General features: G+C 30.9%; 1 protein-coding gene across 3 annotated transcripts in view; it reads right to left on the bottom strand.

Moving 5' to 3' along the window:
- Window positions 1–782: 782 nt before the first annotated feature.
- LOC113552360 overlaps window positions 783–15,294 on the bottom strand; it is a 45,639-nt gene continuing 31,127 nt past the window's right edge. For all 3 annotated transcript variants that reach the window (XM_026955221.1, XM_026955223.1, XM_026955222.1), the window contains exons 2-8: window positions 12,834–13,036; window positions 11,211–11,406; window positions 10,821–11,038; window positions 9,993–10,242; window positions 7,982–8,173; window positions 7,610–7,770; window positions 783–3,140 (exon numbers count right to left, since the gene is read on the bottom strand). In XM_026955221.1, coding sequence (XP_026811022.1) covers window positions 2,469–3,140; window positions 7,610–7,770; window positions 7,982–8,173; window positions 9,993–10,242; window positions 10,821–11,038; window positions 11,211–11,406; window positions 12,834–13,007 — 1,863 coding nt within the window. In that variant the 5' untranslated portion in view covers window positions 13,008–13,036 and the 3' untranslated portion in view covers window positions 783–2,468. The remainder of the gene's footprint in view (window positions 3,141–7,609; window positions 7,771–7,981; window positions 8,174–9,992; window positions 10,243–10,820; window positions 11,039–11,210; window positions 11,407–12,833; window positions 13,037–15,294) is intronic.

Genomic DNA, 15,294 nt, shown 5'->3' with positions numbered 1-15,294 from the left:
TATAGCATTCAAAATAAAGTGACACTTTTTTGTTGTGTATAGCATGCTACACGGGTAGTGGGTATTGCGTAAGAATCAAGAGGTGGTAGGTTATTCAAAAAATGAATTGCCCGATAAAATATTTCACTTCGCCACGTCACTGTAACTAGGTAAAAGTTTCAAAAATTACATTTTTGGCACGGTGGGTAGGTTTTTGTACACTTACACCATAGACACCCTGCAAAAATAATATGCTACTGATTATCCAAGACACTTGATCAAAAACCTGCGAAACGTAACTTAATAATTATAAATTACTATATAGGTAGATATATTGACTATTTAATAAAAGTTGGTATGTACTAAATACCTATAGTTACCAACCAACTTTTTTGTAAATTTTTATTTTTTACATAATAGCTGTAGTCAGGGGCGTCTTAATGTAAATTCTATGGGGAGGGGTGCGTTTGATGTAATTTCAAATTATATTAGCTTTAAAGATTTCAGATATATTGTACAGATGCAGTAAAATATAACAGATATCTACAATTTAAAAATAAAAAGTAATATTAGTAATAATAATAGAAAAAAAATATATATTTATTTATTTTTGAGAAGTAAAAATTAATAATAGTAATAATTGACATGTTTTATCAATATTAAAAATGTATACTAAAGAATTATAGATATTTTGTAAAACAAAAACAGAGCATCATACGACTTATTATGGAGGCCCCACGACACCCTCGAAGACGCGCCTGGCTGTCGTTATTATACATTTGATTGAAATTAACTCAACAATATTTAAATAGAATAATATTATGTATTTTATTCAGTTAAGTATAAATTATTATTAATATATATCTTATAACAAGTGATATTATATCTAGGCATATAATAGATATAATATTATATAAGCCCAGAAAGTTTACAATAAGTATACCTACTCTTCGTCGTCACATACAAGTTTACAAGTTGTCAACAATAAAATAAAATGGTGTATACAGAATATTATTGAGTAGGCTTATTTTTGTTATCTGTATGTAAATATCACATTGGCATAAAAAGAAAAGTATGGACTAAGTATACGTATTTAAAATATTGAAAAAGTGTACTATATAAGTAATAACATAATATTATAATCGTTTATAATAAAAAATATAATTTTAATATATAGTACTGTTTGATTAGTTTGTATATAATAATAATTATAGATAAAAAATGTTATATGGCATTCCTTTAACAATATCATAAGTTCATAATTTATTATGTATAGGTTGGACGTAGCGGGTTGTAGTTATAGGTATATACAATGTAAAATCTTTTTATATTTATGTATACTCGCACATAACAGGAAAACGTAAACTCGGCCCTAATGCAAAAACTTGTTCGTAAGGTCGGGAACTATAATTTTTTTTCCACCACAACGACGTTTAATAACCACCGACTCGTGTATCAATCTGCTGGCAACAATTAATAATTGACGTGTAATAATCGTAAACAAAGCCCCAAAAATTGCTGGAAATCACGGCAAGACAAAAAAAAAAAAAAAATAACCGCGACAACGGCGGATTATTGATAAATACGGACGTTTTCGATTTAAAAAATACGCAAAGTAACTTTTTGTCTAATAATATTATAATTCTAACTCATTTTCATCGATCATTTTAAACGTGTAATCAAAACGGATAAAACGTTTTCATGGCGAGAATCGTTCGCTCGCCATGTATTTTGTACAGGACGACGCTAATAATATTATACTAAATGACTCTCAACACACACACACAAAAAAAAACTTTTGCTTCCGGTCATTACTGCATTCCAATAATATCATACCTAGCAATAATATTATTATCATAGTTAAAAAATAAAAAACTAGTCTCGGTTTCCACGTCAAATCGTACCAGACAGAGATACCCGGAGCAATCGGTGCCGACTGTCGAGCTTACAAATTACAATAATAACGTTGACCTTTTTACAATTTTCAATAACTATTGCCGAACCGAATTTACAATACCGCCCGTATAATAACAATATTAATCATGTAGGTACGTATATGTTATAACTGTATGTATTTATCTATATTACTATTAATTATTATGTGCGTGTAAATTACAGGTACATATTATAATATTATTGTAACGCTCTTAATATATCGTATTGCACGATAATTTATTGCTATTATACGTCGTCGTGTTAGTATATCGCGGATAAGAGTCGTTTGCTGTACGTATTTTATTATATTTTATCATATTATTCGTATAATATAATAAGCATAAGCATATAGGTAAGGTAGGATATTACACTTAAAATACACATAATATACGACGGTGCAAATATTATGGACGTCCAAGAAGAAACGTATATATACCTGCTAAATATTATCATATATTATTACGATAACGGACAGCAACTACTATACTATAAATACGATGTTGTTGTTACGAGGAGAAAAAGGGACGTGGGCGGGTGGTGTGGGTGAACCGCCGTCATTTGATTTTACACGCGTTGTCCAGATATTTGTGCAGACTCGCGGCGATCGCCTGTTTGTCGCGACCGCTGCTGGCACTGCGGTTGAAGTACTTTTGCTGCTGCTGCTGCTGCTGCTGTTGATGATCCTTACCGCGGACGCCTCCGCCGGCGGGGCTGTAGCTTCCGTTGGTGGCCGCCTGGCCGTACTTGCTCAGGCCCCGGAAGTATTCTCGGCGCAAGTCCGCGGCCGTCTTGGGCTTGACGGGCGGCGTCGCGGCCACCGTGAGCGTGATGGACGAGTCGTTGACGGATATCTCGTCGCAGCTGTAACTCGAATCGAAGTTGCTGCCGCGGCCGGTCGGCGTGTCCGGTTTTGCGTCCTCCGCTTTGGCGGCGGCGGCGGCGATCTTGTACGACAGTTCCGACGACGGCGAGTTTTTTACGCTGCCCGACGACTTCCGGCCGCCGTTCATGCGGGGCAGCGAGTTGTATCCGGACGAACCGCTCGACGGGTACGCCTTCTTGGTCGCGGCTGGCGTCTTGTCTGAATGGCAACCGCCGCAACCGTCCACTGTGCTGCTGCAGGCCACCGACGACGAGCCCGCCGTGACGGTTCGCGATTTCCTCGGCAACGTCGCGCTCCTCGTCAACCTCGCGGCCGGCCACTGTTGTTTCGACTGGTCTTCGTCCTGTGATCAAAATTTTATAGATTTTAACTCGTTGGTATAGTATATTATCGTATTTAAAATTTACTATATAAAACGTGGCGGTCTTCGCGATCTTATTATATAGCTATACTCGCTAGCCTCACTTTTCGTTTATAATATTATATACCATATAACACGCGATATACCTATTTGACGTAAGACACCCACGATTTTAAAAACTACTAATGTCGTCAAAAAACACCATTAAAGAAATACTCTTCCATGTATTATGGACAACGTGAATTCTTATTTCCTCGTTCCAAAACAATATTTTTTATCACATACTTCGGCGTATAACTTATGAATTACAAATATTTAAAATTTAGATGAACGGTTGTAAGCTAGAACTATTATATGATGACTACAACTTGTAACTAATATACAATAACGACGAGTGTCTAGCGTTAAATAGATTACCCCATTTATATATTATGGAATACTAAACATATCGTCAAAAGCGTCAGTGACATTTGAATTTTAAATGAATTAATACTCGCAAAGCACTCTGTATATATGAATTCTAAGACAGTGCGCCGTTTTCTTGAATTTTGATACACTGTATGTTGTAATATTCCGCTGTGTGTTGTCTATGTTTATATAGGCATACGCCATTATACATTTGTTCCAACGTCACTACTCACTGTATATACATATTATAGTATATTACATATATATTTATGACGTACTATATGTCACTGTATAACAGGTAAAACTTTAAATGTGGAATGACTTGCATGCCAGCCATAAAAAAAAAAAATATATTATTACATCCAAGAACACGGCCTCTCCCTCTGACAATTCTTATAGTACTGACACAACAAAACCTAATGGCACTGCCTATCTATATCTACTCTGCGATGATATTCTAATCGTATATAATAACGGGAATACTATTCGTATTATTCGGTGTTTTTTTTTTACTCGCCGTTCTAAATGTTATTAAATTTGAAGACTATATTCTTATTAATTGCTAGCATAGTAATATTATTTAGTAGACTATAGTAAAATAGTTATACCTAGTCCTAGTGATACACACATACAATATATAATATACATGTGAAATTCTAAATAAACAGCTACAATAATTATGAGTTATGACGTTTATAAATTATAACATTAATAATATCGAAAATGTCTTTGGGCCATGTATACTGTGTAATGATTGCTTACACTTCTCTGATCTTTACCGGATCAGCATTTAATATGAAGTGACTTTTGGTTTTTATCAACAAATAAAAATAATATAAATACATAATATACAAAAATGTTTACGTTCATTATGCGCCCGATGACAATTACTACCTATTACAAACGATTAAACACTTTCACGGAAAACTACTGGAGTTTCGGTTATGAAAGTTGCTAAAATGGGATTAGTATAGATAGTAGAAGTCTAATGTCAATAAATCGTGACTAGTATTTTAAGCAGCGAATGAATCAACAATTCAATGATGTCGAAATCGTCCAACCCTGCCATACAATTAATCATAATTGTATACTCATCATTGAACGCCTTATTAAAGATAATTATATTATTATTATTCATTCATGAGTAGATAGCTATAGATATATACAGGGTGTAACAAATAGAATTGGCTTTTAGAATAACTTGTGTTCTAATTAATATATTATATTAATATTTTCAATTTATTTTTTATCTATCATTAAGAGACCCTAGCGCTACATGTATAATTAATTTTTTTTGTTTATTTTTTAGTACTGAAAATAAAAAAATTTAAATTTGAAATAGCCAATTTTTAAATCTGATTATAAGAACAATTTTGATGGTAAAAATATTTATCTATGTCAAGTGGTTTATTTTTTAGATTTTTTTTAAAATATTAATATTTTTTGATTAAATTAATTTGGAACGTAATAATTTTTTTTTAAAAATGATTTTTGAGAATTTTCTGATATGAGTATATTTCTCAAATTATTTACTCATCATATGATATTAACAATTTTTGTTATACAGTTTAAGTAACATATTTTTTTTTTTTTTGGTCAAGTCTATCTTTTACACCATGTATATAAGTATATTTTTTCAATGTAATTTTGTAATTTTGACGTTTATGGATTAATATTTGATAAAATTAGGAATAAACGTTATAAAACGTTATTTTATAGATATGCATAATATAGAAAAAGTCGTTTCGAGATTGTAATAATTATTTTAACGATGACCTCTTTCCCAACTGTTATGGGTTTGTTGTAAGTTGTTTATAATAATATAATTTAGACTATTTTACCCTATAATATAAAATAATAAACTCATAAATACAAAATAAATTATTATATTATTTAGTTTTAGTTATATTTACCGAGAACATAAAATAATGTATTAGAATATTTTATTTAACATATTGTGCACATACTTATATAGAAGGTATATATATTTAGTATATATGTCATTATATTATATAATAAAATATGTGATATAAGTATATAAAACTGGAATTACTGGACCTAAGAAACTCGAAATGCCTAAGTATCGAGTAATAAGTGGAGGCTAGTCTTAGTGGTCTAATACGAACGACGTCAAAGGTTGTTAAATCTCGGATGGGTGACTAATAGGAATTTACGACTATGAACAAAAAACGAATTATTTTTACGTACCTACCTGCCTACTCATATATTATTATTATAAGAATATTGTTTGGTTATTACTTAGTTATAGCTTAAACATATATATATATATATATGTGTGTGTGTGTAGGGTGCCATTGACATGTCATTGAACCAACCGTAAACAAATAAAATACCTACCTACCTATACTTATAAAAATGGTATAATTGCGCGTGATATTCAGCATAAACTAACTGAAATCTTAATGTGTGTCTTGTAACGGTTACCGCAGTGCGTGATGTAATTAATATAATTACGACGTTATTGGGCCTATTCTGAGACTTAGATTCATAATATATAATTAAATATAGTTGTTAAATACGTACAAAAAAATCATAGATTTTGACTCGTTTATCTTGACAGTATCGTTACCGTATTACTTATAGTATTATATAGATCATATTGTTCATTAAACATACACAATTAATATTGAATGATTAATTAGATATTTTTAAATAACATATTTCATATTTGCATGCTATAATATATGACATGATGTTTCAAATTTTCAAAAACAAATGATCAATGGCTGGAAAAGATCCAACTATTGTATAACAGTTTAAATATGTTTCAACATCAAGAAGTTTTGCCTTCTGGGTCATATTATCATTTTAAACGAAACAAATTTTAGAGATTATGTGAGGATAATATTATTATAAAAAAAAGCAAATCATTATTATTATATATTTAGATATTTATATTATACAGCTTATAAAATTCATTAAAATTGATACGAAAATTACATTATTGGTTGCAATAAAAATTATGCTATTCGTACATGATGCATTTATACGGATGCAATGTGCATACGTTTTTAGTGTAATTCGATTTCGCCCGGAGAAAAATAAATATACATAAAATATTACGCTCGGTGTAAGTGTAGTAACTATATATTTTAGTGTACCTCAGCTCACGGACAAATTGGCAACGATCTACTGCACCTCGCTTAATGAACTAATTCGCCTGTGATGAATTGGATATAGCGCCTGATAATTTTCGAATAGTATGGTTCAAACTACTCTCTAAACAGTCTAAATATTCCTGATATTTCTAAGAACAATCTCTGAAATTGTTGCTAAAAATTGGTTAAATATTATAGGTTTTTGGTACATAGCGACAAACAGGAGGGCGTTGTTTTTTGCTGCACATTTGAATTTTAAATATAAAAAAAATCGCAAAAAACACATGGTGGTTCTGCTAGCCTATTAAACAACGTATCATTTTTTTTCCTGCGGTATTAATTAATGGCAACCTTATTTTATATACGAATATGTATATATAAACAAAAGCATTATACGATTTTTGAGATAAAAAACAAAATTTATGAATTAGCCACTTTGCTACAGTAATCTATTGTGATAGAAAAAAGAAGCTTAAAACACCCTTCAATAATTTTATTAAATCTATTTATATAACTTTTATTGAAATCAGACTAGTAATTTCTGAGATTAGCCGTTAGTAGAAAAAAACTCATTTCACGTTTAAATAATATATCACAAATAGTATATTACATCTAGTATAATTATTATGATGTTCATAATTTGTGAAAAGTACATGCGAGTACTAATAAACAATATGCTCCTCTAAAATATGGAAAAGAATCTAAATAACATTATAATGCAATTGACTACTTAGCTAGTACCTACCAATATTATAATTTATAACATAATATCATAAATAAAAATACGACATCAATTTTATGTATATTTTAGTTTTCAGTATATTAAGTCATTCGGATTAATAATGACGTTTTTTATTAAGACAAGCCAGCTTATAATAAATATATTACTTTATTATATTTTAGACTTATTTATAGCATAGTTACCTTCTCCGTTTGAGTGGAGATCGAGTGTTGTGGTTGTACACTCTTGTTGAACCATTCGTCCGGAGGGAACTGAGTGGCACAACAGTAATTGTTAGACTTTCGGGACTTAGAACTCGATCTGCGGCTGCCGAACAGTCTCGAAAATATACCCGGCGACTTTTCTGTGAATAACACACCAACGAATATTATATTATATACTCACTGCGCCGTATAATTAGGTATTATTTTTCTATGCGCTCATAGTAATATTATATAGGTAATTCTCATTTCTCACTATATAATTACCATAGTTATTGGTACACGATATATGTATACCTGTTATTAGTATATTAGCATAGCATAGAGTCATCTACGGCGAGTGGAAGTACTTACTCGGCTCCACGGACACGCCGCCGTAGGATTCTTCACTTTTGTTTTTATTCGATATCTGTCTCATCGAACCGCTTCGCTGTAGCGTGGTCTGAAAGCGGCGGGACGACGAGCTGGTCCTGAGCGAGTTGCGTCTGCCCAGCCTCTCGCCGGATGCATCCCGCCTGGGCGACAACGTTTTATCGTCCGAATTACCTGCGTAACAGACCAAACTCCATATTATAATTTTTAAAACTAACATTTATAATATTAATAGGTATATTATATTATATTATGTTATAAATAATACATACGTAACTCATATATAAGCCGTAAAACATTGCTGTAAGTATACGGTATAGTGGTATACTGTATACGTCATGTCTTATATATAGGTGTATAATTTGGATTGTATAAATAGGTAATTTTTTTAAATGTGAACACTTATTTTCTCGAAAATAATTAACGTTTTGAAAATATTATTGCTTAAAATAATTTAAAGTAGATAATAATTTAATAATTGAATAATTGAAAATAAATTATATTTTTTACTATTTTATGTTTTACTGTTTTATTTTAATATTTTTTCAATTACGGCATTCACTATTCCATAAAACACTATAGCGGGATAATTTTAATACATTTGAAAATGGTATTTCAAATGAGTATAGTTAATTAGTTCTATATATAATAACCCCTTTAAGAGAATCGTCTATTATAAAAATATTATTAATTGTGAAGAAGCTATATGATGCGAACCACGGGAGTTAAAATATGATGGTGTGTATGAGCTCCTTAAAATTCCAGATAAACAGTGCGTTGAGGGATGTATCCCCAATTATAGCTATTATTATATTAAATTAATCATATAATATTATAAAAATGAATACTCGGCGTTTTCGTTGTAAATGTACTGGAGAAGTAAAAATATAAAACAAAAACATCTGTTTGACCCAAATAAACTTAATTATACTAGGTTTATGAAGGTACGAAGATTTAGTTGTAAGTTTGTAAGTTATAGTACTCGATAGACAATAGTAGGTATAGTATAGCTCATAGCAGAGGATCGAAGCTCTCGTAAGGATTTGACGACGAATGTAGTTCGGCCCCTATGCTTTGTCCCGCTATATTTCGCCTATATCATTATAATGTCTGTCGGCCGCTGCACTAGCTCGAAGCGAAAAATTATACAGTGAAACAAACAAATGTCACTAAATAATAATAATATTATATGGGTTAAACTTGATTGCAGATTAATGATAGTGAGAAAAATATGTTTCTACAACGGTAATTCGTGTGTCACATATTATAAACGTATGAGTATACATATTGTATAGTTTTAAATAAAATCTAGTCCTTTCACCTGTTTAGCAACAAAAACGTCCCAATGTCGGCAGTGCTCCGTGCGTCAGATTGATATATAGTGTATGTATTTGAGTGTGTGTATATGTGTGAGAGTAACAGCACGTTTTTCGATCTTTTTATCGCGTATTAAGGGGTACTTGACGAATGTTGTTGATACGTTTGACATCAGAAGTTCGCCTTTTTATTTTCATTTTGTCAGTATACTAGACACATATGATATTATTACTGATAATGTATATAGTCTCATACTCGTCGTACGTTTCCGATCGACCGGATTGTAGACGCCTATCGTCTATTTGAAATTGTTATTAAAAATACGTTTAATTTAATCATAGATTTCTATTCTATATTTGAAAGACTCGCATTCAATTTATCGTACATCAAGATTGAAAAAAGAATGATATTAATTTAAGACGTTCCATTACACCAAAGTCACCTACCTACTTATTTACACACACCTTAAGAATATGCCTATACAATATACAATACTGCAGTAATTGATAAATGCGATAAAATACAAAAAGAGGACTTTGATATATTTTAATACAATTATTATTTATCTATTATAAGGGTTCCTATTGCTTAGTACTACATAGATTGGAAAATGAAATGTAGATAAACTCGTAATAATTATTCAGCATTTTAAAAATCAGATTGTGTTTAAACTCACCGCCGGATATGATGTCTGCCAAATTGGTCTGTATGTTTTGGTGAGTTTGATCACCGTCTCTCAAGGTCTCTATGTCACCGTGCACCTTCATATACGCTTCTTCTGTGGACATCAAGAACCCTTTTTTACTTGGGCTGTACCGGCTACTTCCTCCCAACCGCAAACTGTGTGCAGGGCTAGCGGTCGCCGAACCGACAAGTCGCTGCACCTCTGGCGTCACAACAAAGTAACCCCTGGAGGTCTGGTATATCTATATAAAATTCCATTATATTACACTGCGTTGCCCGAACAATAATTCAGATGAAACCGGTTTATGAGGGAATTTTCTTAGAGCCGAAGATAATATGTTAAGTATATGTTATAATATCCCATGAAGCAATATCAGATACTATTTATTTCGTTCAAGGCCAATAATGCATGAAATTAAAAATATAATTCCCTATCGATTTGCAAATTTTACATTATATAATATATACACCTATTTGTTTTAATTTTATGTACTAAGTCATAAATCACATTACTGACGAAATAAAACAGTTTTTTCTTTTATCTCATTAAAACTGCAATATAATTATAATATCATTTTTACAAAGTCACGTATGAATAAAAATTATCATTGCTGATAATGTTTATTTTAACGTATAAAAATTACACGATAAACGTGTAAAATTAAATAGTATAAAAATGTAATGCTGTGCCTAAAAAAATGTAAATAGAAAGTTTAGTACCATATCGAAATGTTTTTAGGATAATATGGGTGTCAAATTTAATACAAGCATAGTAAATCTAATTAGGTTAAAATCGGTTTTACGTGTTTTTATATTATACCTTATTATCGGACATGAGATTGACCATCGCGTCGTAGATAATGTGTTCGGCCGGCGGTTGTATGTTAGAAAAAAATATTTTTAAGGCTGAACGCACAGTGTCAATTGTGGCATTTTGGTTAGCGCTGGTCAGTTCCAGTATGACTAGGCATAGAGCTTCGGATAACGGCGTAAATTGTCCTTGGTTCAAGTCCTCCACCACGCAATCTTCAACGTCACCTGAAACAAACAAACATACTTATAATATGTAATATTATTATTTTAATGTGTGTATAATTCATACTTTTGACACACACATATATTATATATAAATATACGAGCGTGTAAGTGTGTTGCTAATGCCTAATATGATAATATAATATACATAATTATTGGGTACGAATAGTCTTACCGATTTTAGTAATAACGTAACTGTTCGGTGGCCTGAGCACATTACGACACCAGGCGCCTCTTATTACCTCCATGGAACATGGATCACCGGTGAGCAACAACACTCCCGGCGAGACGTATCCCTCGTATTTGACCACTTGCATCGCCTCCACGAGACTTCGATTCCAGACACATTTTAGATTCGACTCCAAAAAGCTCTAAAATCAAATGTTTTTTGTAAAATTATTTTGAATCTATTATTCTCACATATACCGTGGATAATAATATAATTATTCGTACATTCGCATATATTCGTGTATGTAGGTAAATGTATAATGTATAGATAGAATAAACGTAGTTAAAGAAGCTATTTTTATATAATACGCATACAGTATAGGTATAAGCACAGTAGACAATACGTTATAATTTATAATAATAATCTGTTTAACTATTTAAGAATTCCATAATGACACTGTAGTATTATAGAAAATAGCACGCACAATTAGACAGTAGTTGTATTTTAATGATTGTTAGTCATTACGAAAAGAATAGAAGAACAATGTAAATAATATAATAAATAATAAATGAGTAGGCATTATAGCTGTGTAGGCATTCTATAGATATTGATTGTGCGTCCGTTAAATGAATCTCATTATAACTGCAGAACATGTAGAATCTATATAGTATTCTATACTTGATCATATTATGTACCGTGTACTTATTTCATTTTTTCTCTCAGAGTAGCGAATAATTTTAAGATAAAATTCAGATTAAAATTCATCGATAAATATGTATTTATACGTCACTTATAAGATGTAAATTAAGTCGTATTAAATTATCTATGTATAATGAAGCTTGACCGTATATAACGACCAATATCGATGCCTGTAAGCTATATAATATACACATGCAATCTATTGGGAACATTATTTTGTAAAGGATATTATGCATTAGTACTAAGGCGGTACTCGTTTGATCAAAAACATATTGTGTTTTATACTCTTTGTATACCTAAATAAACTGCTATAGGGAAATGGTAAACATTCGTAATTAGGTTGTAGGTACCTATACTTTTAGGCATTATTATAATATGGTATATGTAACGTATAATATATCGTATGTCGATTTTTAGTCGTTTAGCGATGGAAACAATTTATGAGATGCAATAAAAAATTATTTCACAAAACTCCACAAAATCAACGACTACAACTATCTACGGATTTTAAAACGCAATAATAATAAAATAAAACCAAAAAGAGTGTAATATAATTATAATAATATATTCAAATGAGAAATGTTTGGGTGCGAGCTGATAATGTGAGTATATATGTGTTGCGTATTAATACCTCTATAATACAAGATCAGCCGGTTATACAGCAATATACATACTGGTGGTAAGATATTGAAAACAAAACATTTAAGAAAACTATAGTATAAATATTTATATTATTTTTTTCAAATTATAAATAAAATATAAATATTTATATATATAGTTAAATTGCCGAATATCAAAATAAAATGCATCGAAGGTACCTACGTTAAAGTTTATAATGTCAAATTGCATATTATTAATTATTATTATGTGTGATATAATACCTATATATATATATATATATATAATTTTATAATTAATAAGTTTACTCGCCTGGAATATTAGGTACCCGTTGTCGTACATCCAGTACGGAGAAGTTTCCGCTTGTTGCGGAATGTACCGGACAAGCGACTGTTTCTGAAGATGGATGGCCATACATCGTTTCAGTATGTAGTGGCATCTGCATCCCACAGGACTTTTGATCCTGCTACTGCTGCGAGCACTCATCGTTCACCAACTACACCGATAACACCGATCTGTCAACAATAACGCCCCCGTTAGACATATTATTTATTATTATTACACCGTGTTGTAGCTGCAGATACGTGTAGCTTAAAACGCTGCGGTACACGGTCGTTAAAGTCTCTGCGCATAATATTATAATTTTAACAACTATAGCTGCAATAATTGCGGTAAGACGGGGTTTACGGATAAGTTTGGCGTATCGTATAGGCGCATAAAATGTATATTATACTATTATATATTATGTGTATAGCCCGTGTAGGTACATATATACATGTATTTATACGCACATATTAAACCATATATGATCAATATATAACTCGTGGTATATTATACATATGTATAGATAGATTGCCGGGAGACAAGTTTTATATACAAACTGGTTTCACATGCGAGCCGTTCCTTCGTCGTCCTGCATTATGTATGTATATATATAATATAATATATACCCTCGTTTCCACCATTGATGCGAAATATCAAAATAAAAAAAACTCACGCACTCACATATATATACCTATATGTATACCTGTATGGCTATTTATATATATATATATATATATAGGTAGGTACATTTAACTTTCACATTTCGCACAAATATATTATATTATATACACATATAATACAAGCGCTCGTATCAATCGTGTTTTTTTCTTTTTAAGTACCGCCGTGATAACAACACGCACCACGTATAGGTTTAAGCTGCATAATATTTAAATTGCATATATACCTATATACAATGTATATTATGTTATTATAAATATGTATCAATATCCAATATATATATGTATAAAGTATAAATAATATATTATCCTATAAACTCCATTAGCGCGACGCATTACGTTATTATTATTGTTATTATATATATTATTTTAAAGAAAACAATAAACTACGTGTGATCTTTGACTTTCACAAATCGGGGTTTATGTTACTCCACGATGATGGGAACGCCACGGGAAACTGGATACGACGAATGCGACGATGACCGATTCTGTTGGATTCACACTATCAGCATTATTCACGTTTAATAAGTGCCTAATAGGTACAGTAAAATTCTGTCGTGTAGCATTTTCTTGCTGAGAACACGACAACAGTTTCCGTACCTACATTTACGATATGAAGTTATGAAATATATGTATATCACGGTTACGAAAACGACTACAATGAACGTCGAAATTCTTGAAATACAAAATTTAAATTAAATATTATAATTTATATGTCTACTCGAGTCGTATATTGTTTCTTTTACGAGCAACTCGTGCTATTATACTGCAGACTACTGCTGCAATGGTAGGTTAGATTATATAGGTTTTGTATTTTTTTTTTTTTTATAACTATATATCTATTATGGCTTTTTTTTATCATTATTGTTATTATTATTTATTTACCTACCTTGTAATTATTTTTGCGGAACGCACATATTATATCCACGATGTACGCGGTACGCGTTGTGACACAAATTTCACTTGGAAACGCGTGTAGAAAAAAATAAATATTGTACAAACAATTTCTATATACAGGCAACGGAATAACAATCCTATAAAGGTAGATTTGTTTTCGATTCGTGGACCATAAACATTGAATTTATAAGTTGTTCCTAGCACATATTTTTCCCGCATCAGGATTTGCATCATACGACATCATATTATATTATGCACGTGTCCAACCCCTCCCCTCCATTGATAATAATGTATTGTATAAATCGTACATGTATGGTCACACACGACTATGATCGTATATGAATACAACGTGGAAAGTCAGATGTATCACAAAGGTATACTAAAGTATCTATACATATTAAAACGCATAGTTATTATATTATGTTTATATTATTATTGTATTTGTATTCATATTAAATTTTTATGTTATTATAAAATATAATAATATAGGTACCTATATATTATAGTCTCTGCAGTAGACATATATTTGGTGTTAAATTTCAAAAATAAAATAAATTTGTAAAATTCGTCAAATAAAATAATAATGAACAACCAAGAAATTTATCATTTGACATAGAATAATGCGTATAGGTATGTACTCAAAAAACGCGTATTATATCACTATAACAGAGAACATAAAAACTGTGCGTAATATTAGGCATGACGAGTTTAATTTATATCTACTCGTAATAAATTATGATTAAAGTCGTTAATAAGAAAATTTATAATTTTTATTTAATTATAGAGCTATTTCCAACGCTTTAACGTTATTGATTAATCGTTTACCTTATGATGTTTTAATTTATTATAAAAATGCATAGACTCGAACAATCATA

Source organism: Rhopalosiphum maidis, chromosome 2, assembly GCF_003676215.2.
Source record: "Rhopalosiphum maidis isolate BTI-1 chromosome 2, ASM367621v3, whole genome shotgun sequence".
Taxonomy (NCBI): domain Eukaryota; kingdom Metazoa; phylum Arthropoda; class Insecta; order Hemiptera; family Aphididae; genus Rhopalosiphum; species Rhopalosiphum maidis.
Note: the sequence above shows the minus strand (reverse complement) of the source record. Positions and strands in the feature narration are given on the sequence as shown.